At 44.3% G+C, this 26,046-nt stretch overlaps 2 protein-coding genes across 2 annotated transcripts in view; both read left to right on the top strand.

The window, feature by feature from the left end:
• Positions 1-549: 549 nt before the first annotated feature.
• Positions 550-9,794, top strand: LOC111866353 (zinc metalloproteinase nas-4-like). The gene is made up of 4 exons (XM_023855217.2): positions 550-908; positions 5,742-5,944; positions 7,540-7,724; positions 8,961-9,794. Exons 1-4 carry the CDS (start codon positions 621-623, stop codon positions 9,440-9,442), a joined length of 1,158 nt encoding a protein of 385 aa, XP_023710985.1. The 5' UTR covers positions 550-620; the 3' UTR covers positions 9,443-9,794.
• An 8,639-nt stretch (positions 9,795-18,433) lies between these two features.
• The window catches only part of LOC111866352 (cadherin-86C), a 69,342-nt gene continuing 61,729 nt past the window's right edge, over positions 18,434-26,046 (top strand). Inside the window, exon 1 of the mRNA XM_023855216.2 lies at positions 18,434-18,637. The gene's annotated coding sequence lies outside the window, so the exon portion shown is untranslated. The remainder of the gene's footprint in view (positions 18,638-26,046) is intronic.

The raw sequence follows: 26,046 nt of genomic DNA, 5'->3' as shown, positions 1-26,046 counted from the left end.
GTTTGTCTTTATATTTAGAAAATATAAGGAAAAATAATTTATGACAGTACATTGTGATATTACACCTTCGCTGTATGTTTTGCCGTATTGAGAAAGATCAATTACTTTGAGATTTTGCCTGAAATTATTATTAATAGAAATCGGACAAAATCGATAATCAAAGTGTATAATTGCAGATACTTTTCGAATTATGTGATACATGTGTTCAAAACAAAAAGTCGCAGTGTGTGTGAAGTAGCATAAATCGAATATAATTTTCCTTTCTCCCAGTCTCTATGGATCGGCCGGCAAGCATTTCGCGTCAGAACGAAATCACATTTTTAGAACACATATAACGAATCTATACGAAAGTCTGCCACATCCTGTACAAACTGTGTTCATCAACATATTGTGATGACTAGTTCTAATTTATTCAGAACGGAAATGTAAACAGTTCATTTGTAGTCTTCCTGTTAATGTTAGGTTATGTAAGAATAGTTAAGCATTAGACATTCTTGACTATAGACTCGTGTTTATGTCACCTTTCATTCCAATCTGATATGTCTGGCAGACTGCATCAGACTGTTGTGTCCAGTTTTTAAGGTTCCATCTGCAAGAGAAGTTTCATACCAGGGAGGAGAATGTTTGGTCATTATTTCTTTTTGGTTACTTTTGGTTACCTGAATGTTCTCGAAACGAGTGTAATTCCTCAACTTCCATGTTTAAACGCACAGAACATTTCAGTGGTGCCTCAAGAGAATGACTTGTCAGGAAAGAGGGCATACAGCCCATCGAGAAGCTCCTACTTGACATCTGTGCGTCCATCCCAGAACATGGTTCACAAAACCCCAGCTGGAGTAGTAGATATTGAAGAAGGAAATTTCTTTGAAGGAGATATCATATTGAGACCGGAGCAGCAGTTCAGATTAGTAAGTATTTTTCTTAAGGGTAGTGAAATGAGAAATGCGTACGAAATCTTGATTCGAATGCTTCATTAGAAGAGGATTTTTGGAAAACCTAAGCGTAGAAGGACGTCTTATTGAGAGAAATATACAGAGTAGATTTAACATACATGTTAGGCAGAAACAGTTACAAATGGCATGTCTCAAGCCTTTGTTCAGAGAAGTATCCGTGCTCATATATAATTATATACATAACTTCAGACGGGAGGAAGCTCCTTTCGATTATCGAAAAGGGGCACTTCTCCATGTAAAGTTGGTCCCTTGTCCTCAAGTTGTGGATGGAGAAGACCGTCTCCAGATATGGATGGCCGCTGCCAACATATGTCGTATTTAGGGTTGTGTGACTATAGACGGGGTTTGGATTGGTGAATGGATTTATTGACCACTTGTATACACCACTCGGAACTACACTGCGCAGATCACTGACACACAGACTGGTGTCCTCAGTCTGTTACAGTTTCCACTAGCCGTTTCCTGGCAACGGATTCTACCGAGGGAGATTCTTCAGCTTCCCGCGCCCAGGTCCTCTTGTCACAGCCGTCCGTGCAGAATGTTTTGTCAGCTGACAACTAACTGGGTCCCACGCTGGCGACCGTTTCATACAAACCTCCTGTCTTCACAGGCTGGCTTTCAGCTGACAACTGAACTCTCACTCACCAACCAACTGCTTCTCGTCACTTCACTCAGCTGAACTGCTGTCAACTCTGACTCCGGGAACTCGGCTTGAACCACATACGTTGTGCGTTCAAGTTCTAAGGTCTCCGATTTTTTTTCTCACACAATAATCATACAAACAATTTGAAACTTCTATCACTTTTCAACTTAATCTCCCTGCAGCCATACACATTTTTCACAACGTCGACACCTTGATTCCGTGGCCGCTATGAACGCTTCTGTAGGAGTCTGTTTTGACCACTGGAAAATCGCGCTTTGTTTCAGGATTGAAAAACGGCATCCATGTCTCATCCATTGTCACAATTGATGAAAACAAAGTCCCATTCATGCCTTCATCACGTGTCAACCTCGCCTGGCAAATTGCCATGCGCAGCCTTGTGGTTGTCCGCCAGAATTCGTGGCACCCACCTGGAGGACACTTTCCGCATTCGCAGGTCTTCATGCAGGATTGTGTGCACAGATCCCACGGAAATGCCAACTTTGGGGGCGATGTTTTCCACACTCAATCGGCGATCCTCCAAAACAACTTTCTCAACTCGCTCGACCATGTTGTCAGACCGGCTGGTGCAAGGCCGAGATTGTTTTGGTTCGTTGTCACACGACGTTCGGCCTTCTTTGAACTGTCGCGCCCACGAACGTACATTTTTCACATTCATGACACCATCACCACATGTCTCACTCAACTGGCGATGGATTTCAATGGGTGTCGCGCCACGCAAGTGGAGAAAACGAATGATTACTCGCTGTTCTTGTAACGAAAACGTCGCCATTTTAAGTATCAAAAACACTCCTCACACTCGCCGTCACCACTAGAGTTCTGTGTGCCCTACAGTGCTTCCATCTCTGTCACACATTCACAAAGAGTGCACACGTATTTTAAACTAAACCGCATGTGTCTATCTGCTCCCAGTCCTGAGAAAAAAAATCGGAGACTTTAGAACTTGAACGCCCCTCGTAGAAAACCCCGCTTTTAGTGTTACAGTCGAACAACACCTCGACCGTTGCCACGGGAACCCCTTTACCGAGCAATTGCCTAGCGATAGGCCGGGTATCGTTGACGTATTTACCGGCCGTTAACAAGCAACACATGTTCTTTCTCGCGAAAGCATAGTAACAGCTATACAGCTACATTCTTCAATAAGCAGTCGCGGACAGCCGACAAGGGGTGGTCCTCCAATTTGGGGGTTGGGCATGGGTCTAACAACTCACCGTAGAAAATAATTTTGTTACGAAATGTCACAAAGGGTATCGGTCTGGTTGGAAAGCAAAAGGAAAGAGACCACTAGCAAGACATAGACGTAGGTGAGAGTATGATATTAAGATGGATCTTAGAGAGATAGGATGGGACTGGATTCATCTGGCTCAGGATAGGAATTAGTGGAGGGCTCTTACAAACACGGTGATGAAAATCTGGGTTCTCTAAAATGTTGGGAAATTCTTAAGTAGCTGCACAACTAGTAGCTTCTGAAGAAGGGCTCCATGGAGTCAGTTGATGAGACGCATGTGTGCCAGGAATAGCTTCGGTCTCATTCTGACCTCATAGACCTGAGCCTTAGTCGTAACAAAATGTAAACCTGTATGCAGCAGAGCCGTTGCGAAGCTACAGACACTCAGAATTACTGGATTTTTGGACTTTTTTCATCTTCTGATGTTCTAGAAATTAGAAAACACGACGTTTCGAAAATGAGATCTGTTTCCGTTCTCAAGTGAGGGGGCTGGAGACACCTACTCAGTTGGGTCCCTTAGGAAGAGCTGACCTCAGTCACTGGACAACCTATGTCAGATTCACACAGCTATTTAATCACCTGAGACCAGGCTAAGTCGGTGGGAGGTAATAAGGTAATATACAATAAAAACTGTGATAGATCACGCAGGTGATTGGAAGTAGGATAGAAAAGGAGGTAGAAATTTGTGCTACAAACGTAGGGTGCAAATCCAAGTGCATGAGCACCAATGCAAAGAAATAGAAAAAAATTGTGAAGACATATAGGCACTCGTCTTGTCAAGGAATTTTCCACGTTTTATACAAACCAACGGCTCATTACTTTATTCACAAGAGACCGATAATGGTCTGTATACTGAGCGATGTGAATCCAGTCTACTTCTTTACATCATATGCCTCTAAGATATGTTTGAAAAAGTATTTTCCCGCTTAACGCCCAAGTGACTGCCCTACAATTTTTCAAATTAAAATTGTGTATGCATTTGTTATCTTTCTTCGCTTATTACGTCCCGGTTGTGTCATCTTCCTCCATCTGACCAGCCATATAATATTTGGCGAAGAGTGAAATTGTGAGTTCTGTCCTGCCCCCTTATTAGGTCCTCTGCTGTAGACCCGAAGTAGATTCATGCAGTAGATCCATTCGCAATCACGAAAGTGTTTATCCGTCCCTTCGGGTGAGCGTATGTCACATAATGTGCTTGTTGTCAGTTCAGCAAAGATTTTCGGTACCATGTTTTCGAGATCAATGCGTGTTCCAGATTTAAAGATGAAATCGAATACAGGATGTTGCTTTTACACATCTCCAGCGATTTGTTATACATTTTGAGAAATTCTTCATTGAAATAATAGTTGTCAATTTTGAAAGTGGGAAGCCTTTTCTTGTGAGGTTTGAGTATAATTTTTACTTGTTTACCAACTATAAGCAGATTATTCTGTGTAGAACTTTGTGGTCATGCTGAAGTCTTAAATAACAGTAACGAATTTAATGCTTGTAACTGCTTCTCCAACCAGTGCCGAAGTCAAGAGAATGTCGATCTGTACATCCACTCCCCCGTACGCTTTCATGGCAGCTTGAGCACAGCGACAACTTTACCTTACCTTGCTGCTTTAATCATCCATGCCATATTTCAGAAGGCCTAAGAAGTGTATTACCTACATACTTGCTGCCTCGTGCATGGAGTGCTTGTTACATGTCGTAAATTACAGGTTGTTCTTATTGATTTCATTCATTTTCATAATACAGACTGTTAACCGAAAAAATGCCAATACACATAGATCAAAATATTTATCCGTCGAAAATCACAAATATTTGTTTCGCATTAGAGCCGGAATAGCTTAGTCCGTCTAGCGACGGGCTAAGGCCGCGCCATAGCTCGAGCAGTTAGTCTCTGGCTTCCCACCGCGGCGGCCCGGGTTCGAGCCCGGGTCTGGTCAAGTGGGATTTGTGGTAGACAAAGTGGCGCTGGGGCAGATTTTCTCCTAGTACTCCGATTTCTCCTGCCAATCTTCATTCCACAAAATTCTACATCGTCGTAATCACCCGGGGTAAGTACATTAGGCCAATCAGTGGCCGTCGTGCCGAGTGGGCCAAGCTGGACTCCACCCCCCCACTGTGCGAATTAAAAACATAATTTAATAACAACGCGCTACGGGCTGGACGGCCGGGGTTCGATTCCCTGCAAGGGTAAGGGATTTTGTTTTCTTATCTACAGTGTCCCGACTTGCCCTGGGGTCCACCCAGCGTCCTATTCCATGGGTATCAAAGGATCTTTTCCTGGTGGTAAAGAGTCCGAGGCGTGAAGCTAACCACTCACATCAATCTAGTACCGAGGTCAAGAATGGTGAAGCTTCACCTCCACACCTCCATACGTCTTCATGGTGTACATGTGATTTATTAAATAAGTACTGAGACAACTTTACCTTTACTTTGGTTTCGTATTTTCGCTTCTAGGCACGTTTGAATAGTAAATGTGAACGTACAATTTACGCTGTCTATCTGTCTACAGTACTTCTGTTGAACTTCAGCTGCCTTTAAGTTTCTTCATCCTTTACACAGACGGTAGGACTCCTTGGACGGGGGATCAGCCCGTCGCAAGACCCCTACCTACACACAGAACAACACGAACATAGAATGAACGCATACAGATATCCATCCCTCGAGTGGGATTCGAACCCACGATCACAGTGTTCGAGCAAGCAAAAACAGTTCATGCTTTATGGGTCCTACTTTAAGCAAAAAGTTCCAAAAGGCAATTACTTCCTTCCACAGCCTTCATAATCATTTAACCGTTCAACGTTCCAGAACCAATGTAGTCAAATAGCGCCACTAAATAAGCGGAGAATTAATCAGAAAATATTAATCGATATTCAGCGATATTGATCTTACAAGTTTTTGCTTTCAGATGCAGAAGCAGATAGCGGGCGGCATGGCTCTGAGGACGTGGCCAGGCGGCATCTTGTACTACGAGTACAGTGACGAGTTTCATGATGAGCATAAGGCCATCATCGAGAGGGCAATTTCCGACTTACAGCGAGAGACGTGCGTGAGATTCGTACGCAGGACCACTGAGCCTACCTACATTCTGTTCCGAAACACAAATCGTGGGTACGTGAAAGTGGATGAAAGTTTAGAAAGAGAACATAGCTTAAAAACTGTATTGCTTGTGGCAATGTAATGTACACACACCACTGCTTTCGGTCGCAGTTGCATGATGTACCTATGTATGAATATTTAACATTTTTCTCTGCGTATAAATAAAGTAAAGGTAAAGTTGTCCCTGTGCTTAACTAATTAAGCACTACGTCATGAAGGCGTATGGGGGAGTGGATGTATAGATCCACATTTTCTTGACCTCGGCACTATCAGGAGGTGAGTGTTCAGCTTCAAGCCCCGGCCACTTTACCTCCGAGGAGAGATCCCCCGGTATCCATTGAATAGGAGGTTGGGTGGACCCCAGAGCAGGTCTGGACGACGTGGAGAAGAGAAAATTCTTGACCGTACCGGAATTCGAACTCCGTCCTCTCGGTCGTTCAGCCCATAGCCAGTCATCGTATAAATAAGGTGTTAGGTAAAAAGGTAAAGCCGTCCCTGTAACAGGCCTTGGAGGCCCATAGGGTTGTGAGACGTAGAGGCTCCCACATTTTGTACAAAATCGGCTCACAGACGGCGGTGAGGTTGTCAGTCAGCCTTACGCGCCGGCCACCCTTTACTTCCAGGAACATTCCTGGTACTCATTTCTATGAGAGGCTGAGTAGACCCCAGGGCCATAGTGCGGCTGGAAGGATTAGGTCAATTGAATAATACGAAGACCTCATCGGGAATCGAACCCGCGACCTTCCGGCTTGTAGTATAGTACCTCAACCAACTACGCTACCGCGTGCATAAACAGGATATACGTGTGTTAAATTTAAACCTGCTTGGAACGGAAAGAACCCAGGCACCTCTAGTTTTGGAGATAACAAATTTAAGTTGCAAGAAATTGTAGGTTCAAACGGTGGTGGCTTTGAAATTGTCTGTCTTCAGGAATGTGTCTTTGTTCATTTGTAGTTTATTTAGCGACACTGCCTGCAACTCAGACTTTAATCATCAGGTTTAACTGCACTTCCCTTTGAGCTCAGCTTTGCCCAACAACATGAGATGTCTCGGTTCGATTCTCAGCCGGGCACCGCCTATCCTAGCTGAAAATTCTTGTTGTTTATCTCAAGCCTTCCAGGCAAATGTCGGAGTAGTACCTCAATTATTCCACTACCGCCTCCTTCCAAATCCTTTCCTCCTCATTCTTTGTCACCCGACCCTCTGACGCTATAGTTAGTAGTGCTGAAAGCGCCGTAAAAACTCACAGAAGAGTGAACAGACTCACTGAGGTAACGCTTTTGCGAATACAGTTGCCAGCTTTCTTACTGTTGGCCAGTTTAACCCTTTAACGTCCAGTGGTCGATACATGTACCACCTGCTTTAACATACTAAAACTCTTCCTTCTGCCCGCAGACTGTATTTGCGTCTTTCACACGGTTGTTACAAATAACAACGGTTGTTTCCCTAACAACATTAACCAATCGATCTTTGTAGAGGAGACGTAATGTGTTTCCTGCTCGGTACGATCTGAACTTACAAGAACGAGCAGCAAGTTAGCAGTCAGTTAACTTCAGATGCATATAAAAGTGTTACTACAGAAGGTTACGAACTTCATTCATTCTCAGCTGTGCGTCTCAGGTTGGCTACCATCCGACAGGCCGGGGGATGGACCTGTACTTGAGCTCTCCTGGTTGCCTGAGGACAGGCACTATTCAGCACGAGTTACTGCACGCCCTAGGCTTCTGGCACGAACATACTCGACCTGATCGCGACGCCTTCATCAGCATCTTGTGGAACAACATTGTACCTGGTTCGTATTGACTTTACTTAAGAGAGTAGCAGGCAAAGTAAGACTTGTGAGCATTCAATAGATTCCAATGTCTAATTCCATGGAACGTAGGTAAGGCTATGAAATTGAAGACTTGCAGGGGAGAGCAGGTATAGCTCCATCATTTTTGACCTTGACACTATAGATGGAGGTGAGTGATCAGCTTGACGGCCCGGCCGCTTGTCGCCGGACGAAAAAGCCTCTGGTACTCAGGAGAGAAGACTTAGTGGACCCCAGAGTCGGTATGCGGAGTAAAAAAAAACTCTTGCCCCTGCTGGGAATTGAACCCCGGTCATTCAGCCAGTATCCCCGACTGAACTGTCCCGGCCCATGGAACACACTCTTTGCTAATAGCATCTCAGATGATCAAGGAATTCCCCGTACTGTATAGAACCCGAAAGGTTATAATCGTGTTCACAACGTCCCGTCATTGGACCTCATTATCTTGCGCTGCATCAATTTGATCTATAATTTTATATTCAATTTCTATTAAATCCGTTTTAATATTATAATCCAATTTACACCTAGATCTCTCGAGTGTTCTTCCCTCTTCGGTCCTAATTAATTACTAGCAGAGACCCTCCTGAGAAGCTATTAGTTGTATGTATGTATGTATGTATGTATGTATGAAGGGGTAGGCCTTCTCGGCCCTTGCACTTAGACCTCAGTGGTCCAGTTTGCTGAGTCGGTTCCACCTGAAGACGGAGACAGACTCCAGTCTCCGAAACTTTGTGTTTTAAATAGAAACAGGACGATGGACAAAGTCCCGAAGCAGTTCTTCTTTTTGGCTATATGGTCCTTTTAAGTTTAACCTTACCCCCCTTGGATTTCTGGGAGATGCTGTTAGCCTTTACCCAACCCTTTTAACTTAGAACGACCAATGATTTCTTATCCCTTACTTGGTTGGCTTCACCACGCCTGAAGAGCCCCCTACCCTCTGTTTTTCTGTAGGGTTTTCCTTCCCTTAGGCAGAGGGTCCCGTTTGAGGGCGCCGGACACTTGCCTTTCACCCAACTCCGTCTGCTACATCTGTTCGGGGGACACCACGAAGCAAGGGAGCTACCCCCACCTTACAGATGACGTTCTGGTACTTAATGATGTGCATCTACCCCACTCCACCCAGTCCAGAAACACGATAATTATATTAATACCATCGTCACAAGATTTTAGATCTTATGATAATTTTGTACTTACCTAATATTTTTGTTTTCGTTCAAGGACGTGAATTCAACTTCCGGGCACGCTCTCATTACGAGCCACACGAGTGGCTGCCTTACGACTACAACAGCGTGATGCATTACCGCGCTGTCGCCTTCTCCAAGGACCGCCTGAGTGCCACGATTGTGCCGAGAGACAGCAAAGCTTTCTTCGCTATTGGTCAGCGCGTGCGGGTCAGTCCGATGGACCTAGCCAAGCTGAACGCGCTCTATAACTGCGACACACACTCGCTCCCTTCGGATCCTACAAAGGGCTTTTCCTCGGAAGATTTATTTTCTAATTCAGGAATGAAAAAAGATACTTCCTCCACGGAGTCTGAAAAGAGATTGTTTTCTAATCCTGAAACAGAAACAGAGACATCCCCTTCTGAGCATGAAGACAACACGTCTCCTCCGAAACCCGAAAAGGACATATCCTCAGAAGATCATCTGTTATTGCGTGTTGGTCAGTGTTTACAGAGTTGTTGCCTGGCAACGCGTTGATCAACCCTCTTACAATATTATCTAAATCTGAAATGGAAGAGATTCACGTCCTCATCAGTCTGTGGTCGTGGGTGAGGTTTCAGTACAGTCTGCATAGAACACTCGAGTATCTTCCCCATATTCTGATCAGGATGGCACATCTTCCTCACAGCCTCGAAAATGCTGTTTATTATTACCTCTACTGCCCTTAAGGGAAGAATGTCATAATGAAAGAGAACAGTTGGCCCGAAATCATCAAACAAGGAAGTCCTTTCCGTCTTACACAATTCTTCGGACACCATGGATCAGGTATAAACTCAAACTCAGTTTCTGAATTGTTTTGATTTACCAAATAAAATGAGTATTCAGACTTCTCTTGAGTGCAGATGGTTTGCTGCTGTTCCCATGTCACGTGTTTCAGGACTGCATTGAGGTTAGGGACACCAGGCAGGGTCAATGTAACGATTGCGTCACTGGTCTTCACACGCGGTTAGGGGCCGAAATGAATTGTGTGCAACCGAACGTGGGTTCATACTCTGAAGACACTGGTTCAGTTCCTGACTCAAATTTCGTATCAACAATACGGGGCTTGTCATTGCATTAACAAATTCTGTGTGCAATATTCATCGAAGCAGAGAATGATTTTCGTGTTATTTGTAAGCAATTCCCTTCTGTACAGTAGCGGGCTATAGGCCTATCTAAAAGTGTATTCTGGGATGTGACGCCATTTAGTCTGGTAGAAGTTTATTGACGTTTCGGAGGAACTTACTGCCTTTATCTTCAGGATAGAACAGAAGTTTCTCCTCTAACCTGAAAATGGGGGCAGCGTCGGTATATTTTGTATAAAGCATGAAAACAAAATCCAGTATAAGAAATCGAGGAACATGTTATTAAAATAGCCTGCAGGAAAATTTTTGTTTGCTGTTTTAGGTACTTTAGAAGTAATACAATGAGGCAGAATCTCTCCTGTCTTTTACATGACTGAATGTGACACACTTACTCATGGAGCTGAGCCCTTCTGGAGGAGCCGCCAATTCTTGCACCTACTCAGGAATTTCCCAACATTTTATGGAACCCAAAGGGTCATTATCTTGTTAACAAGAGCCCTCCACTGGACCCTATCCTGAGCCAGCTCAATCCAATCCATACCATACCATCCTATCTCTCTAAGATCCATTGTAATATTGTCCACCCACCTACGCCTCGGTCTTCCCAGTGGGAATGTGACACACTTTTTTTTGTAAAATAAGAAGACTAACTACTGCCTAAAGCACAGAAGAACTAAGCAAAGTTAACGAATTCTCACATAGCATTTCGCAGTTTTCTGCCCACAGTTCATTTCATGAAAATTTCACCGAGTTCTCGTGTTCCGTGAAATGCTAACCTACTGAGAACAATGCCTCATTTATATCAATGATAGTGGGATTACGTACTAACAACCATGTTCCGTGCATGCGCCCGCCATCTGGACGCGGTGCAACGAACTCGCGTGCGCTATCAGGCAACCAGAACAATCCTGGATGCAGGACAAATTCTGCGCCACAAACATTATGATGTACTCAGTTACGTGTAATNGCAACCAGAACAATCCTGGATGCAGGACAAATTCTGCGCCACAAACGTGTAGCAGGATGGGTCTCCCGCCTTCGCGCTAACCTCACATTCGCGTGGTGCAAACTATTTTCGTAAACGAGGGTCTGGGGACCGAGTCATATCAACATAACTGCATTATACATGCATCGTCGTGTACAAGTAGCCAGTGTAGCTCAGTCACTGGAGAGACTACGTTATGGACTGAACGACCAGAGAATGTTTTCGATTATCAACAGGAATAAAGAGCCTCTCTTCACCACTGCATCCTGTCCCTCTCTGAGGTTCATCCCAGCTTCCAATCCAATTGACACTGGAGGTCCTTTCCCCGGAAGTAAAGCTGCCGGAGTTTGAAACTGCCCTCTTATCTCTATGTGTTGTCAAGATCAAGAATGCATGGAGCTATTTTTCTAATTCGCTTAGTGGGGGGTGGAGTCCAACTGAGTCCACTCGGCACGGCGGCCACTGATTGGCCTATTGTAGCCTGCCCCTGATGTTTATAATGACGGAGAATTTGGTGGAATGAAGATTGTCAGGGGAAACCGAAGTACTCGGAGAAAACCCGCCCCAGCGCCACTTTGCTCACCACAAATCCCACTTGACCAAACCCGGTCGAACCCGGGCCACCGCGGTGGAAAGCCAGCGACTAACCGCTTGAGCTATGGCGCGGCCGTGCATGGAGCTATACCTTCATTCCTTCGTAATTTAGTTCAGGTACATCATATTTTACCGTCAAATACAACTTTTAGTCTACCTTTCAAACTCAGTGGGTATCTATGTGCTAGCTGCTTTAACATACGAAGCTCTGCATCCTACAGTTATCACAATAACAGCATAACCGGCTGGTTTTGTAGTTGAGGGCTAACGCCTTTCCTTTAAGGCATGAAATGAATGGGTTAAATAACTGCGGAACGTCCGGTTTATTAGAGCGAGCAGTTCAGGAACTCCTCTAGATTCTACCCAGAAATTAGATCTACTTTATAACAGCGCAAGTCGTATTTCATATGATGAAGAATAATTTCGTTGTTACATTGTTGATTGCATTCGTGTCAAAATAGATCTGGGTTAGAGATTACTTTAAGAGTAGACGAAGTAGATAAACCCTGCCCCCACACGCAAATAAGACGCTCTGGATTCGTGAGTATGGAAAAGAGCGGAAAAGACAGCTGCGAGTACTCGGAAGTCTGAAATATGTGCCCCCAACCGCTCACGCAATCTTGCGAAACGGTATCCCCCTCTTTATTGAAATATGAGCCCACTGACTCGCCAGGCTTCTAACCAAGGGAGCAAATATTCAAATTGTCTACTTAACCAACCAACCAACCAAACAGCCACCCAGCCAGCCAACCAACCAACAAGGAGGACACCCCAGTCAACCATCCAAACAATCAAGACAATCCAGCCAGCCAACCAAACAAGCAACCAGTGAGACAGACCAGTCAACCAACTAACCAACCAGTGAGACAGCCCAATAACCAACCAACCAGTGAGACAGCCCAATAACCAACTAACCAGTGAGACAGCCCAATAACCAACCAACCAGTGAGACAGCCCAATAACCAACCAACCAGTGAGATAGCCCAATAACCAACGAACCAGTGAGCCAGGCCAGTCTGCCTACATTTGTTCCCTAGCCCACGATGGTTCTCAAGTCTCGCATCCAGTGGGTGCAAGGGGCAAAGTCGCTGTAGAGCAGTGGAACGTGAAGCTGTCCACTCACCTCTCATTCAGTGCAGAGGCTAAACATACTTGTAACTCCATCGCCCATATTTCTTCACTGAGCAACGCTTAATTAAACTCCGGGTCAAATTTAGCTTTACCTTACTGTATTGACTGGTTCTTAGATCGATCTTAACTGAAAGAGTTACAGGGACTTACAGCACCGAATAAAATGGACAGCCAATCATGAATTGTGTTAAGTAAGGATTAGGAAGGTGGCGGTCTTGGACTGCTTAAGGGCGTGCCTGCTATCCCAGCATTCGCTTGGGAACACTGAGGTTTAAGCGATTTGACTGTGGCTACTGAATTAGGTTACATGGGTTAAACAGCACCAAATTTATTGTGGATGACGAATTACAAATACATACAAGTTCTCTCTTCTGGAATATAACACCGTTAGTCCATTGAAATCAGCTGATGTTTCAACCAGGCTTAGTTTCAACGGACTGCGCTGTGTTATATCCCAGAAGACAGAAACTTCGTAACCATGGCTGCGAGCACTTTAGATCCTAGAAGTGCAAAGAACTCGGAAGGGAAGTGACTGGAACGTACACTTATTAATAAGTGATGTCCAAAGATTTGCATGGAGAGGGGGCAGAAATTAACGAAAAGCTGTGGGAACAGCTGATTTCCGGGCTAATATTATGTATAAAACGGGATACCTAGTCTGCAGAGCTGTCAACCGCTGCATTTCGACGAGCGGGGGGGGGGGGAAACATAACGCCATGGTTTTGTATATTTTAATGAAACAAAAATTTTAACCTGATACTTTTCAAGTAAAAGGATAGAACACTACCGCTAAGTAGCTGACTAATTAGCTAATTAACTAGCTAACAAACAAACAAACAAACAAACAAACTAACTACATGCAACTGAGTCTTTCTTGAGAAATCGCTATTCCCTCATCTACTCAAGAATTTCTCGACGTTTTATGGAATCCGATGGTTCATTACCGTGTTCACAAAAGACCTCCACTGGTTCCTATCCTAAGCCAGACGAACAGAGTCCATGCTACCCACTCTATTTCTTTAAGATCCATATTAATATTATCCTCTCACCTAATTCTAGGTCTTCTTAGTCGTATATTTTATTCTGGCTTTTCCACCAAAACGCTATATACATTCCTCTTCTACCCCAGGCTTGCTACATGCCCTGCCCATCTCATTCTCCTTGACTTGATCATTCTAATTATACTTGGAGAAGAGTACAAGTTATGAAGCTCCTCATTATGCAGTTTTCTCCAACCTCCTGTCACTTCATCTCTCTTCGGTCCAAATATTCTCCTCAGCACCCTGTTCTCAAACACCCTCAGTCTATGTTCCTCCCTTAATGTCAGGGACGACGTTTCTCATCCAAACAAAATTATACGTGTAGCAACACCTCGGGGTCGGTAGACACAGGGAGGATTGATAAAAATATCTGACAGCAGTTGACACGGGAGTCTATGCCGTATAGCCCTCCACAGTTACGTAGTTAAGAGTCGCCAGAAGACCAGCCCAGTCGAGAGCCACGGACTTTCGAGAACTTCTGTTCTCTACCATCGCCTTCATTAGCATCCAGAGTAAGTTGAGTCAGAAACTGTAGCTCAGGAAGTGCAATGCCGTGTCAGCCTTCCGATCCCCTAGGACTAGAGTAATGTAGTGACCAGGCAAAAGTAAAGTTGTCCCTGTGCTTAATTAATTAAGCACTGCGCCATGAAGGCGTATGGGGAGTGGATGTATAGATCCACATTTTCTTGACCTCGGCACTAGCTGGAGGTGAGTGGTCAACTTCACGCCCCGGCCGCTTTATTCCCCGGGAAAGAGCCCCAGTACCGTTTGGATAGGAGGGCGATGGGCCCCAGAGCCGGTCTGGACCACGTGAGGAAAAGAAAATTCTTTGCTTTACTGGGACTCGAACTCTGACCCCTCGGTCGTCCAGCCCTTAGCCAGTCGCTATACCTACTGCGCTGTGCCGTCTCCCCATGTACGAGTATTAGCGTGTATATAGTGAATGCATTTAACTACCGCCGTTTTGTAATCAGTCATATTCATCCCCCGCTTCTGAAGGTAATTACGGCAGGGTGGTGGCTGCTACCGAAACTTCTTAAATTAACGTCCATCCTCTTTACCTCTCCTATCCGAGGGTGTAATATGGTCTTTTGAATCATGACATCGTGACACCGTGTAGTCTAATATATGTTACCAAGTCTGGAAGAACGTGCCTTTATTTTCAACTTCTACCTTGAAGATGGAGATAGAAGGTACCTCCGAAACTTCCGTAACTATTTACCAGACTACGCGGTGTCATAACTCAGAATGTCGCAATCTGCATATGTGAACTTATCCACACATGGTCTTAGAGATCAACTTGTGAGAGCGGACTAGAATGAGTTTTCTTCGTAGAAAACAAATTAGCGGCCCCTGGAAAATAAAAGATTGCCTCTGCTCGTGATATTGGTTATTTTTTTTTTCATTGGCACTACAGCCCTCATTTTGGCCTTGACCTAGCTCCATGAAACTCTCCGTTTCACTTCGGTTTACTAGATTTTAGACATACGGTAGGACTCGTTGGGCGGGTGATCAGCTCGTCGCAAGACCTCTACCTGTATATAAACATTCATTCCCTGAGTGGGATTGGAACCCACGATCCCGGCTTCCGAGCGAGCGAAGACAGTGCATTCCTTAGACCGCTGGGCTACCGTGACCGGCGATATTTGTTATACTGTGATGCAAACAAGGAATCAGGTGCTTAAATAGACCTAATAGGAACAGACCCTCATTTCACTTGGATGGTCCATAGTTCAAAATGTTCTCACTGACCAGTGGAGGAAACGCAATCCACTCCATACAATTGCGAAGTTACACTTGCTTTCTGACGGCACAGACACTGCAAGCACTCTCATAAGTACAGGAGCATGAGCAATGGCGGAGGGGGGGATGTTACAGCGTTAAAGACTTGAAGACAGACTCGAGCTACGCACTACCAGTCTCTTTCAACATGCGTGCCTCACGCACCGAATCAATACCGAGGGGAAGACGGAAGGAAAGCGAAAGTCATGCCGCGGGGTAAATTAATGAATATTTATCCTTGCAGGCCCCGGAAAGTTTTTGAGACGACTTGCATAACGAAAGGAATCGCGCTAGCTCAGTCGATATAGCGACGGGCTGTGGACTGGACGGCCGGGTTTCGATTCCCGGTAGGGGAATTCCCTATCTTCTTCACAGTGTCCAGGACCGGCTCTGGGGTCGAACCAGTCTCCTATCCTATAGGTAACGGAAGCTTTTCCCCTGGCGGTAAAGTGGCCAGGATGTGAAGCTGAAGACTCACCTGTGTGTAGTGCCGAGGTCAAGAATGATTGAGTTACACCTCCAGTTCCCCATACGTCTTAATGGCGTGGCGCTTAATTAATTGTTTACAGAGATGATTTTACCTTATTTCACGCTGAATATTATAGGCGCAAAATGTGGGAAGGTGTGAGTTCTTTGTGAGTAATAATTTTGCCCATAGTATAATGCTCCATCACCTGCCCTTGTTTTTCCCCGACAACCAACGTGCACCCTTCTCTAACCTCCCCCCCCACATTGTTCGCTTCTGTCGTGCAGGGATGCACACAGTTGTGAAGTTGTACTCGTAGTTCCGAGACAGACAGGGGCTTGGGCTGAATTCAGCAGCCTCAACGTAGAGGTTCTTACGGTGCTAAGCATCAAGACTGAGGTCTTCTGGGATTGCTACTGTGCAGTCCGCTACAGCAGCACCGACGTTTCAGAATAACCCGCTGCATTTATTTTCAAGGTAGAAAATTCAGGTATCAGATTCCTTATAATTGTCAGTACACATATTCTAGAAGGACTCGCGTTAGCGTAGTTGGTTGAGGAACTATGCTACAAGCTGGAACATCACACGTTCGATTCCCGATGAGGTCATTGGATTTTTCCAATTTACCTAATACTTCCAGGTGCCGGGGTAGCTCAGTCTGTATAGCGACTGGCTACGGGATGGAGGATTCAGGGGTCGGAGTTCGAGTCAGGGTAGAGTCAAGAATCTTAATAGTGTGCATCCTGTTGTGTGTCATAAATAATTTTAAACAATTTTCTCCTTTCCACGTCGTCCACACCGGTTCTGGGGTCCATGCAACCTCCTATCCAATGGGTACCGGGCGCTCTTTCCTCGGGGGTAATTGGACAGGGGCGTGAAGCTGACCACTTACCTCCAACAAGTGCCGAGGTCAAGATAATATGGATATATCCAGCCACTCCCCCATACGCCTTCATGGCGTAGTGCTAAATTGGTTAAACACAGGGACAACTTTAACTTTTACGTTACCTAATACTTCCAGCCGCACTATGGCTCTGGGCTCGACTCAGCCTCTAATAGAAACGAGTACCAGGAATCTTCCTGGGGGTGAAGGGCGGCTAGCGCGCAAGGCTGACCGATTTTCCAGAAAATGTGGGAGCCTCGACGTCTCACAATTCTGTGGTCCTCCATGGCCTGTTACAGGGATACCTTAATCTTACCTTACACATATTCTAGAAGCCCCTAGGCTTAGTTCACCATTGAGTTTACAGAATCCTGAATCAGTTTCATCAAGTTCAAGCAATGCCTCCGGACTTACACGCCAGTTATTTGAGGCCCCCGAATGAGGTACTCAGTTGACTGAGTCAATCTCACGTAGGTTTCGGAATCTCTTTCATGAAGAGACATGGACCCAGTTGTCATCCGCGCGAGGATTTTGTCAGACTCTTCTGGCTTGTTTCTAATTGAGCACCGACGTCATCAAGCTTTTCCTCAGTCACCACGTTTCTTTCAAAATTTCATTTTATCCACCACATAATTGAATTACAATATTGTAATTCTTGCTTCATCTCTCTCTATGGCTTTACAGCTCTTTGTTGGGCCCTGGCCGCTTTTTAGTTCCTTAATCCTACACACAGTCGGTAGGACCGTCGCAAGGTCTCTGCCTACACACAGAACAGCACAGACACAGAGACATCCATGCCTCGAGTGGGATTCGAAACCCCGATCCCAGTGTTCGAGCCACTGCGATCAGCATTTTTGTTTCATATGACAGACAAATCTCAGCCACCTCATACGCCTTGATCTGATTACCTCAGTAATACGGCCTCTTACATGAAGCCTGCTCCATCAAGGAGTTACTCTTCATCTGCAATCACGTGTCTTCCATGTGCTTCAATCTACAGAGTGGTCCAAAAACCAGTTAACATAAAATATTTTCCGGTATTAAAGGAAATGTTCAGATGTAAATCTACCAGTCGCCTCGCAGATGTTGCGAGTTGTGCATTTAACATGGAGGATCGCAAATTCGTTAAGTAATACAGTAGTTCCCAGTTTAGTGTAGCAGTAGTCACGTGCTTATGAAAAGAGAAATGAATTGTCGGGTTGAATAAAATTCTGGGAATTTGTTTATGAGCCGAGAAACTATTAAACTCTCAAGAACTTTGCTTCATGAAGTAGTTGTCTTGTTATTTTGTTTATCTGTAAGTTTCAGTACCCCCGTCTTCAAGAGGGCCAAATACATGGCACGCGTTTTCTCTGCACTTTGGTCCTGAAATCGCTCGGACGCAGAGAGAGCCAGTTGTTCCTGTTTCGTTGTTCGCCTTGCAGTTTCAAGTCCAATAAAATGGGGTGGGGGGGAGGGGGCGTTGGTCAGTTGTGGCGTGGCGTGCTAAGTCTACACGGCGAGGGAGGGCGTGCAGACGCTGGCGACCTGTTCTATTCCCCTGCGTCACTCAAAGTTGTTTAGGGACTTCGGAAGTTAGGGTGCGCTGTTGATGTCTGCTAGTCCTCAGTCAGTGCGTCCTGCTGTGTAGTGGCTGTGCGTAGACACGTGACGACGTGACACTGTTCTACCACGTGTAAATGCCAATACAACGAACTTGCTGTCATCTGAACATGAATAGTTAACAAGTAAGTTCGACATATATTTACTTTATTCTATAGATGTTAACATAGTCACATTTCAATTACATGAAAATGAGAGTTGAATATGAGATTTTAGGTTTTCCTGGAGACGAATTAGAGAATTGTTGGCCCTGTAGACGTACAGGGTCAGTACAGGATGGTTCCCCAGTGCTTATTTTCGAAATAGTGTTGTCACACTCCCACAGAGAGACCGGCGACTAACTGCCTGAAGTATGGCGCGGCCTGAACTTGACCTTAGGTGCCGGCCGCCTTGACCTCAAATTGTTTTGAAGAACCGGTGGGACTATGCATTGGTGGTGATAAGAATTATAGATAAAATTATGGAGGGGTGGGTTGTTTAACGACGCTGTTTTTAGTAGAGTGTAATAAAGCGGCCGGGGTGTGAAGCTGACCACTCACCTCCAGCTAGTGCCGAGGTCAAGACAATTTGGATCTATACATTCACTCCCGCATACGCCTTCATGGCGTAATGCTTAATTAGTTAAGCGCAGGGACAACTTCACCTTTGTATTATAGTCTGATTCTGCACAATAGTAGGGCAGGTCATGTTGGGTTTGTGGTGGAGAAAGTGGCTTTGCGGCAAGTTTTCTCCGAGCATTTCGGTTTTCCCTGCCAATTCTTTTTCCACCAACTGCTCAACATTCATCAACACCTATCACCCGGGGCTGGTACAGTAGGCCAGCTAGTAGCCGACGTAACAAATGGACTCAGCCTCACCCCACCCCAAGAAGCAAAAAAGAAAAAAAAAAAACACACACGAAGAGTTTCTGTGTGGATACGCAATGTCCGGGCTGGGTGTCGAACCGGGACCTCCACTCGACGGTGTCGTCTCTAACGTGAGTTGAAACCTATCGTTCTACACCTGCAAATTTCGCGTGAGTTTTGTTTCTCCTGCCATTAACAATGCGCTCTTCTGGGGTTTAAAGCCTTCTAAATCGGATAGAGGCTCGCGTTTTGGAGGAACTTTCTGCCTCCATCTTCAGAACTGGAGAGAAATCCAAGCAAAGAACAAGAAACAAGTGGAAATTTCTGCTTGACGAAACGTCGCTGAACTTTCGCCAGATTACACGGCGATAAAACCCAGAAGATAATCCTTGTCGGTAAAAAAAAAAAATTCATCCGAATAAGAATTTTTATATTAAATTCTGAGCTAAATCAATGCATTTTTTCATAATTTTATTTTTATTTTTGTTATCATAGTACATGCATAACTCAACGAGACGAAATTACTTTTCCTTAGCAAATGGAAGTTTGTTCTCATTCCAATAACGTTATTATTTCAAATTACCTAAGAAGTTGGATTTATTTTCGAACGTCTAGCAAAAAATATATAGAACATAACAAATAAAATAAATAATAAATAAAATAAGCGCTACATGTTTAGCCATTCATAACATACTCCATGAATATTATCGAAAACGTAAAAATTAATATGATCTTCTGCCTAACAGAACTCTGAAAATTCCGTAAAGAAACACGGCTCTTGCGCCTTACTGAAACTTGTGACTGAACTCAGCGACGTTCAGGCAGCAGACGCGGATATGCAGCGAACTGTATGCCGTCCCTCTCACTGTTATATTTACAGAACAGACAAAATATCTCAAAGTTTTTAGAAGTTTATATTTATTCTCCGTATTATATTTCCATTTTCATGACCTCGCATTAAGTCAGAAGTCCTTTGAGTAACACGTTATGATGATATCCACATACGTGGAGATTTCTCATAATTTCTGAGGGACCTGGAAAACAGTCCCCACTTCCTTCCATGTATCAAACAGAGAAAGCTGCCAACAGGAGCTTCGTTCTGACTGGAGTTAGACATGTTTCTCTCTTATGAAATATATTATTATAATGGACACGACATTAAATCCACTTCACACACATCGAAAGATCTCTAACTAACTAACTAACTAACTAACTAACTCCGTAGAGGTGGGTCCTTGGGAAGTCGTCAGTTGCTCATATCGCGTTAAGCGAGCCCCTATCGCCACGGCACAGCTCGTGGATGCAGGATATCCTCTCCGGATACGGACGATAACTGCGGATGTATTTAATAAGCAGTAGCAGACACTCGACAAGGGGTAGTCGTCCAGCTTGGGGGTTGAACATTAGGCTAACAACTTCTCACAGCAGAAACAGAAAGATTCGTCACGGAATGTTACACAGGGCCTCGGTCTTATATGGATTCTTGGGTTAAACGACAGAAAGCTCCCTTAAGATTCCGAAACAGAAACTACGGCGTCGTCGTCACAGAGCTTGCAGCGAACTATGCATCTTCATGCTTCCAGGTCTTCCGCCTGAGCGGCAGAACGATTTACAGCGAAGCCCTCAGACGACCCAATTTGGATACAAATATCGTAGGAAGAGAATTGTACGGTAAACAGTTCTTATATTCTTCAATCACGACCTTTCAACTAAAGAGCTCATGCAATGTCGAAAAGGACCAATAGATTATCATGAATGATGGGTAGGAAGGAATTTCTAGTTAGGCTGTCGTGACTTATTCTATCACTCGCTTGGAGAAATCGGGTGCCCCAAGGTTCACAGCTGAGATTCAAAGAATCTGTTCCCCAAACACGAAAGTAGTAAGAGCTTGGCAGGTCATGTAGCATGAGAGAGACAGAAAGTGTATACGAAATATCGGTTGGAAAACCCGAAGAAAGAAAACAGTTGAAAAGCATACAATCGTAATTCGCAAGGTAAGGTAAAGCTATCCGTGTAACAGACCGTGAAGGCCCATAGGGTTGTGAGAGGTGGAGGTTCCCACATTTTCTAGACAATCAGCTCACAGATGGCGGTGAGGTTGTCAGCCCTACGCGCCGGTCTCCCTTTACCCCCAGGAAGATCCCTGATACTCATTTTTGTTAGAGGCTGAGTCGAACCCAGGGCCATACTGCGGCTGGAAGGATTAGGTAAATTGAAAAAAATCCACCACATCGGGATTCGAACACGCGACCTTCCGGCTTGTAGCATAGCGCCTCAGCCAACTACGCTACCGCGAACCCCCGTATATCGCAAGACAAATGGATATGAAATAAACAATGTCTGAGTGTGTGGACTGGTTAACGTTAGCTTAGGATAGCAGTCAGCGGCACGGCCTTGCGAACACTTAATGAACTTTCGGGTTCCATAAAAGGCGAGGCATTGCCCACTGTATTTCCTCAAAAACGACTCTGTTCTACGGAACTAGTAAGCGAATTGGTTATGCGATTTGTTAATGAACATCTGCTCCCATGAGGGATCGTATTTTTGACGTACTGTCTTAAGTACAGTGAGTTTGCTAGACAGCGCAAACGCGAAGCGTAATTAGGCGTTACAGGTCAGCTCGCCTTGACGTCAGGAGGCACCAGTTCTACCGCCTGAGGGCTCGCCCGCGTATAATCTCACTTATTGTATGCACGAACTTAACAATTGATTGAACACAGAGTCAAGCTATCTCAAGTGCTTACGGTCTTATACAGCTGCCGGTTTCTAATCGCTCTTACCGTGCGAATCGGCTCAAGCTGCCCAGCCAATTACTTGTACACTGGAGATGGTAAACTGACTCCACGCAGCTGAGCCCTTCTTGAGAAGCCGCCAGTTGTACAGCTACTCAAGAACTTCCCAACATTTTCTGGAACCCTAAGGTTCATTACCGTGTACACAAGAGCCATCCATTGGTTTCTATCCTGAGCCAGATTTAGTCCATACCACCCCATACTATCTCTCTAAGATCTATTTTAATATTACCCACACCATGCTTCTTACTCTTTCTAATGGTCTCTTTCCTTCTGGCTTTCCCATCAATATACTACATGCATTTCTCTTCTACCTCTTCGTGCTACATACCCTGTCCATCTCTAGAAATGTCCGGTTTACATTCGGCCGAGTCATATTATTCAGAGAGGAATTTTGTGGGTTTCCTTGCTCCTTCTAGGCAATACAAGGATAATAGCTTAAATCAGACAAGAACCGCTTCCTTCTGCATCAGGTTCGATACATATCCGCTGTCATGCAGTCACCCACGCTGTACAGTCCGAGTTACTCACAGCGTCTTTAAGAACTGCTGCTGTTACTGCATGTCCACGTCTCGACTGTGTTGTCCTGCCTTGGCAGACATCTTGTGACGAACCGGTCCTGTGGTCCAACTTTTAAGGGGTTTTATTATTTAAATTTAATTCTGAAGTGGAGGAGAGGACACGATCCGTGATACAGCAAGAGGATTTCATATCTCGCTAGAGACAACTAACTGCTTGAAAAATTCCGTGTTCTGGGATGTGGCACCATCTAGGTCTAGTGTAAACCGACTTTTCGGAGAAACGTATCGCCTCCATCTTCGGGATAGAAAAATCCGCGAGCGAGGAACCAGCGTGAGGAGGTGGTTCCTCGCTCACTGATTGTTCGCCCTGAAGATGGAGGCAATACGTTCCTCCGAAACATCGGTTTACACAAGATATACACTGCGTCACATCCAAAAGTCGGCGTTCTTCATAGTTACAGCCGTGAATACCTCGAATTTTACGAACTAACTTGTTTAGTCTATTAGCAGCCAAAACGAAGACCGAGGGAGCAAGGCGAGGCGTATGGCGAGGAAAAGAGAAGAACCGAATGAACTTAAAGAAAACCTGTTCAGTTGTCGCTTCATCCACTCTGAATTAACCTGAAAGACGGTGAGAATTTAGCCCCTACTCACTTGAGCTATCAGAGCTACTTACTTCATCCGTTCCTCCTCGCACATTTGCCGTGTCGGGGTTCGTTCCTCTCCCTCTGATCATTTTACAGACGCAAGGACTCCTCGGACGGGGATCAGCTCGTCACATGGCCGCTACCTATACGCAGGACAACACAAACACAGACACATAATAGACGTCCATGCCTTGTGTGGGATTCGAACCTATGATCCCTGCTTCCCAGCGAGCGAAGACAGTTCATGCCTCAGACCGCTCGGCTATCGTGACCGGCTTAAGTTATCATACGGAATTTAAATTTTGTTTCATTATTTTTTAAGTTCTATCTAAAAACACGTAAGTGTCCTACTTAATTGCCGCGTGCCGAAACTAGGGCGAATAGAGAGTTCCACTTTGATTGTATATGCATTGGGGTTACTAGATTTATTGTGTCTTTGCTTTGAAGTTGCGAGATATGGGAATATAGCAGCAGCAGAGCACGCTACTGGGCGTCACATCACACCTGGCGTCTCCTCGCATGACGTATCCGTGCAGATGCAACAGAGACTGTGGGAGTGGGCGCGGTAGGCTGTTGGCGGGGATTGCTTTCCTGTGACGGTCACTGCTTCGTATCAAATGTGTGTGATCCGATTCAGATATTCTAATTATGTGAGAATGCAGAGCTTCATGACTGTAAGAACTTAGATTGCATTAAACGGACTTGATATATAACCAGAAGATGGAGGCAGAATTTTCCTCAGAAACATCTGTAAGCACCCGTAACACTACGCTTTGTCCCAAACTAGAAGACAGAATTCTCTATGCTCATGTTTCAGAGCTTTTATGAAACTACAAACATTTGAAAATTATTTCAAATCATGCGTTTTGGGCTAATGTGTTGCTCATTATTCGGTGGCCATTCTCGGTTAATACAGATTTGCCCAAAGTCAGTTAACTAGTTAGCAAAACGTACATTAAAATACTTTACAAATATTTTTATTACTTACTGAATTTACAAAAATTGTTCGAAAATAGGTGCTCCATGTTCAATGTACAACTTAAGACACTGTGCTACTGTTCTACAAATCGATTCGTAGGTTAAAATCTTAACATTCCTGTTAATACGAGGAAATATTTTAGGTTAACTGACTTCTGAGCGTACCCATGTACCACATTACACGAAGTCACATCCAAGGAGTCAGTGGTATTCATAGTCACCGCTTCACATCCCGCACTGTGACTTAAATTTACTGACAAATGTAGTCACGAATATATCCAGTTGAATACAGCCCATTCTTTGGGTGTTAGAAACGATATACCCCTTTCAGACACATTGCCCCTGTTAGACTACTTTCCCTATTTTCAAAATTAAACTAGGCTTATGAGATCATCCTGCTATATGTATATGTGTATCACCACTATCGTTGCTACGCAACAGCTCAGTAAACATGTTCCCGCGGCAACAATTGCACACTCAATAATAGGAGAATTTTTGACGCCCCGTTTTCAACTAGGTCCGTATAATATCAGAGTAAAATAGACGATTCCCAGAAATTTTTGCTGTATTACCGTATTACCTAATATTCATGTTGGACCTACTTCACCGTACACGGACGCAAGTAGAGTGACGCTCGATTTTTGTAGCAGTACAAACTGTGTTCATATCGAAATTTTTAAGGCATGACATGAAATATTGCCTAATTTTTACATATTTTACAAAAAACGATACCTGAATTTTTTTCGCATCAAATATATATAGAATGCTGAATTCCTGGTCACAATCTATGATCTGTATCAACGGAAGCCTCTACCGACAAGTTTATAACTTAAAAAATAATTATTTACGATATTTCGATAAATAAATTTTTTATTAAGGCCGAAAATACAGTGGAAATATATTTCTTGAAAAATAAACCAGCCCTACATTGGTTGAACCCCACAAATCAATCGTTCCGCTGAGAAAACATTCAATTTGAAGGCACTGGAAAAGAGTAAATTCAGTATTCACCATGGAAAATAAGCAAACGTTTGTAGAAACTCTTCATGGATTTGCGTATAGAAACATAATAAGGTAAATTCTATTGGCCCAGATCGATGAATGCACGGTTATGTACAATTGTAGATGTCAATTCGAAAGCCAATGATTCTGTTATGTGCGCCTAATGCATGTAGCCGTTTATAATTGGTCTCAGTCAATAGGACTGCCAGTAGAAGGAGTTCAGCTCCGGTACCAATGAACCGACATGGAGACCCCCCCTGCTTCACATGTAGGCTCAGGACTTTGGGGTAATCGTAACCTGATAAAGCCGCTCTTATCTTAAGCTATGATTAAAAAGTAATGAGACTGAATTTGCTATTCACACAATAAATGTTTGAGTTGATATTGGCTATAGGGCGATTAAAAATATGAAATATATTATGCAAGATTTGAGGCTTTCAGGGCGGTGACTATGAAGAAAGCAGTCTTCTGGGATTTGGCACCGTGTATATGTGGTGTTAACCGACGTTTCGGAGGAACGTATCGCCTCCATCTTCAGGGTAAAAGGAAAAATATATAAGAAATCCGCAAGCCGATATACACGGTGCCAAATCCCAGAAGACTGCTTTCTTCATGAATTATATCTATGGGAAAAATGGAAAAGTACTAACATAGTTTCTTACTTCACTTATCAATAAAGAGATAAGATATGTTAGTTACAAGGAACAGATGTATTCTCAAATGGCATTATGTCACGTTTCAGCATCCGC

The sequence above is a fragment of the Cryptotermes secundus genome, unplaced genomic scaffold (assembly GCF_002891405.2).
Source record: "Cryptotermes secundus unplaced genomic scaffold, Csec_1.0 scaffold96, whole genome shotgun sequence".
Lineage (NCBI taxonomy): Eukaryota > Metazoa > Arthropoda > Insecta > Blattodea > Kalotermitidae > Cryptotermes > Cryptotermes secundus.
This window is presented reverse-complemented; position numbering and strand designations above follow the sequence as displayed.

Bases quoted from the DNA above. Each gene is read 5' to 3' on its own strand.
- LOC111866353 (XM_023855217.2), top strand. From the start codon at position 621: ATGTTTGGTCATTATTTCTTTTTGGTTACTTTTGGTTACCTGAATGTT. The intron at 909-5,741 runs GTAAGTATTTTT...TTTTGCTTTCAG, and splicing joins CGGAGCAGCAGTTCAGATTA to ATGCAGAAGCAGATAGCGGG. The intron at 5,945-7,539 runs GTACGTGAAAGT...ATTCATTCTCAG, and splicing joins TTCCGAAACACAAATCGTGG to CTGTGCGTCTCAGGTTGGCT.